This window comes from Strix uralensis, chromosome 31 (genome assembly GCF_047716275.1).
Source record: "Strix uralensis isolate ZFMK-TIS-50842 chromosome 31, bStrUra1, whole genome shotgun sequence".
Lineage (NCBI taxonomy): Eukaryota > Metazoa > Chordata > Aves > Strigiformes > Strigidae > Strix > Strix uralensis.
Window position 1 is genome coordinate 2,913,157 of NC_134002.1, and position 1,617 is coordinate 2,914,773.

Here is a 1,617-nt window from a genome sequence, read left to right on the forward strand (position 1 = left end):
TCCCCTCTTCCCAGACCAGCACAAGACCCCTGAGCTGGTGCAGCCAGAAAAGTGTTTTCATTCCCAGTTTATTCCTGACATGGTAAGGTTGAATGTAAGACAAAGAAGTCATGGGTTCGTTTATTTTCCTTAAGTAAAGAGAGTGCCTGGCTCCTGCTTTAGATAATGGCCCTGGGTAATACAAGACAGGTGGATACTGATGTAGGAGGGGAAGAATAATGGAATTTCTTTGTAGACCAGATAATCACAAATGGGAAAAGTAATAAATAATATATAAAGAAGGAAAGACATGCTTGGCTTGTCATGACATACACTGGGAGTTGTTTGCAGAGAAAGTTTGACAGCTTCTGGCTGGTGAAAAACGTCCAACCAGTTTCCTCAGGGCATCCTTGAGTTCCTGATTCTTCATGCTGTAGATAAGGGGGTTCAGTGCTGGAGGCACCACTAAGTACAGAACTGCAACCACTAGGTTCAGAGCTGGGGAGGAGATGGAGGGGGGCTTCAGATGGGCAAACATGACAGTGCTGGTAAAGAGGGAGACAACGGTCAAGTGAGGGAGGCACGTGGAGAAGGCTTTGTGCCGTCCCTGCTCAGAGGGGATCCTCAGCACCACCCTGAAGATCTGCACATAGGACACCACAATGAAAACAAAACACCCAAAAAGTAAACAGGCACTAACCGTGGTAAGCCGAATTTCCCTGAGGTAGGAGTGTGAGCAGGAGAGCTTGAGGATCTGGGGGATTTCACAGAAGAACTGGTCTAGGGTGTTGCCTTGGCAGAGTGGAAGTGAAAATGTGTTGGCTGTGTGCAGCATAGCAAAGAGAAACCCAGTGCCCCAGGCAGCTGCTGCCATGTGGACACAAGCTCTGCTGCCCAGGAGGGTCCCGTAGTGCAGGGGTTTGCAGATGGCAACGTAGCGGTCGTAGGACATGATGGTGAGAAGGAAATACTCTCCTGAAGCAAAGAAATAGAAGAAAAAGACCTGTGTGGCACATCCCAAGTAGGAGATGTCCCTGTTGTTCCAGAGGGAATTGTCCATGGCTTTGGGGAGAGTGGTGGAGATGGAGCCCAGGTCGAGGAGGGAGAGGTTGAGGAGGAAGAAGTACATGGGGGTGTGCAGGTGGCGGTCACAGGCGATGGCGGTGATGATGAGGCCGTTGCCCAGGAGGGCAGCCAGGTAGATGCCCAGGAAGAGCCAGAAGTGCAAGAGCTGCAGCTTTCGTGTGTCTGCAAACACCAGGAGGAGGAACTCAGTGATGGAGCTGCCGTTGGACATTTGTTCACTCTCAGCATGAGGGCCTGTTGAAAGAGAGGAAGACGTTGACAAGTGAGGGCAGATTTCTCTGTCTCAATCCTATGATATTTGTCAAAATATCTCCTCAAAATTACTTCTCTTTCTTTCCGGGATCTGTATTCAACTCCCTTTTATGAGCTCAGGTTTATGCTTCTGAGTGTGGGCTCTTTCTTTGAACAGGCAGAAAACAATGTCTTTCACAGTGCTCTCAGCCTGAATGTGGGGGAGCCCTGAGGGACAAAACGCTCCCTGTCACCTTGTGCAGAGTGAGGATAGCTGGTCTGCCCTCAAGTGACCTGTTGGTCATCACGCAGCTGTCCTGT

General features: G+C 49.8%; 1 protein-coding gene across 1 annotated transcript; it reads right to left on the minus strand.

The window, feature by feature from the left end:
* Positions 1 to 301: 301 nt before the first annotated feature.
* On the minus strand, positions 302 to 1,276 carry LOC141936114 (olfactory receptor 14J1-like). Its single transcript, XM_074852840.1, has one exon. The coding sequence runs from the start codon at positions 1,274 to 1,276 to the stop codon at positions 302 to 304; it is 975 nt and encodes a 324-aa protein (XP_074708941.1).
* Between the last annotated feature and the right edge of the window lie 341 nt (positions 1,277 to 1,617).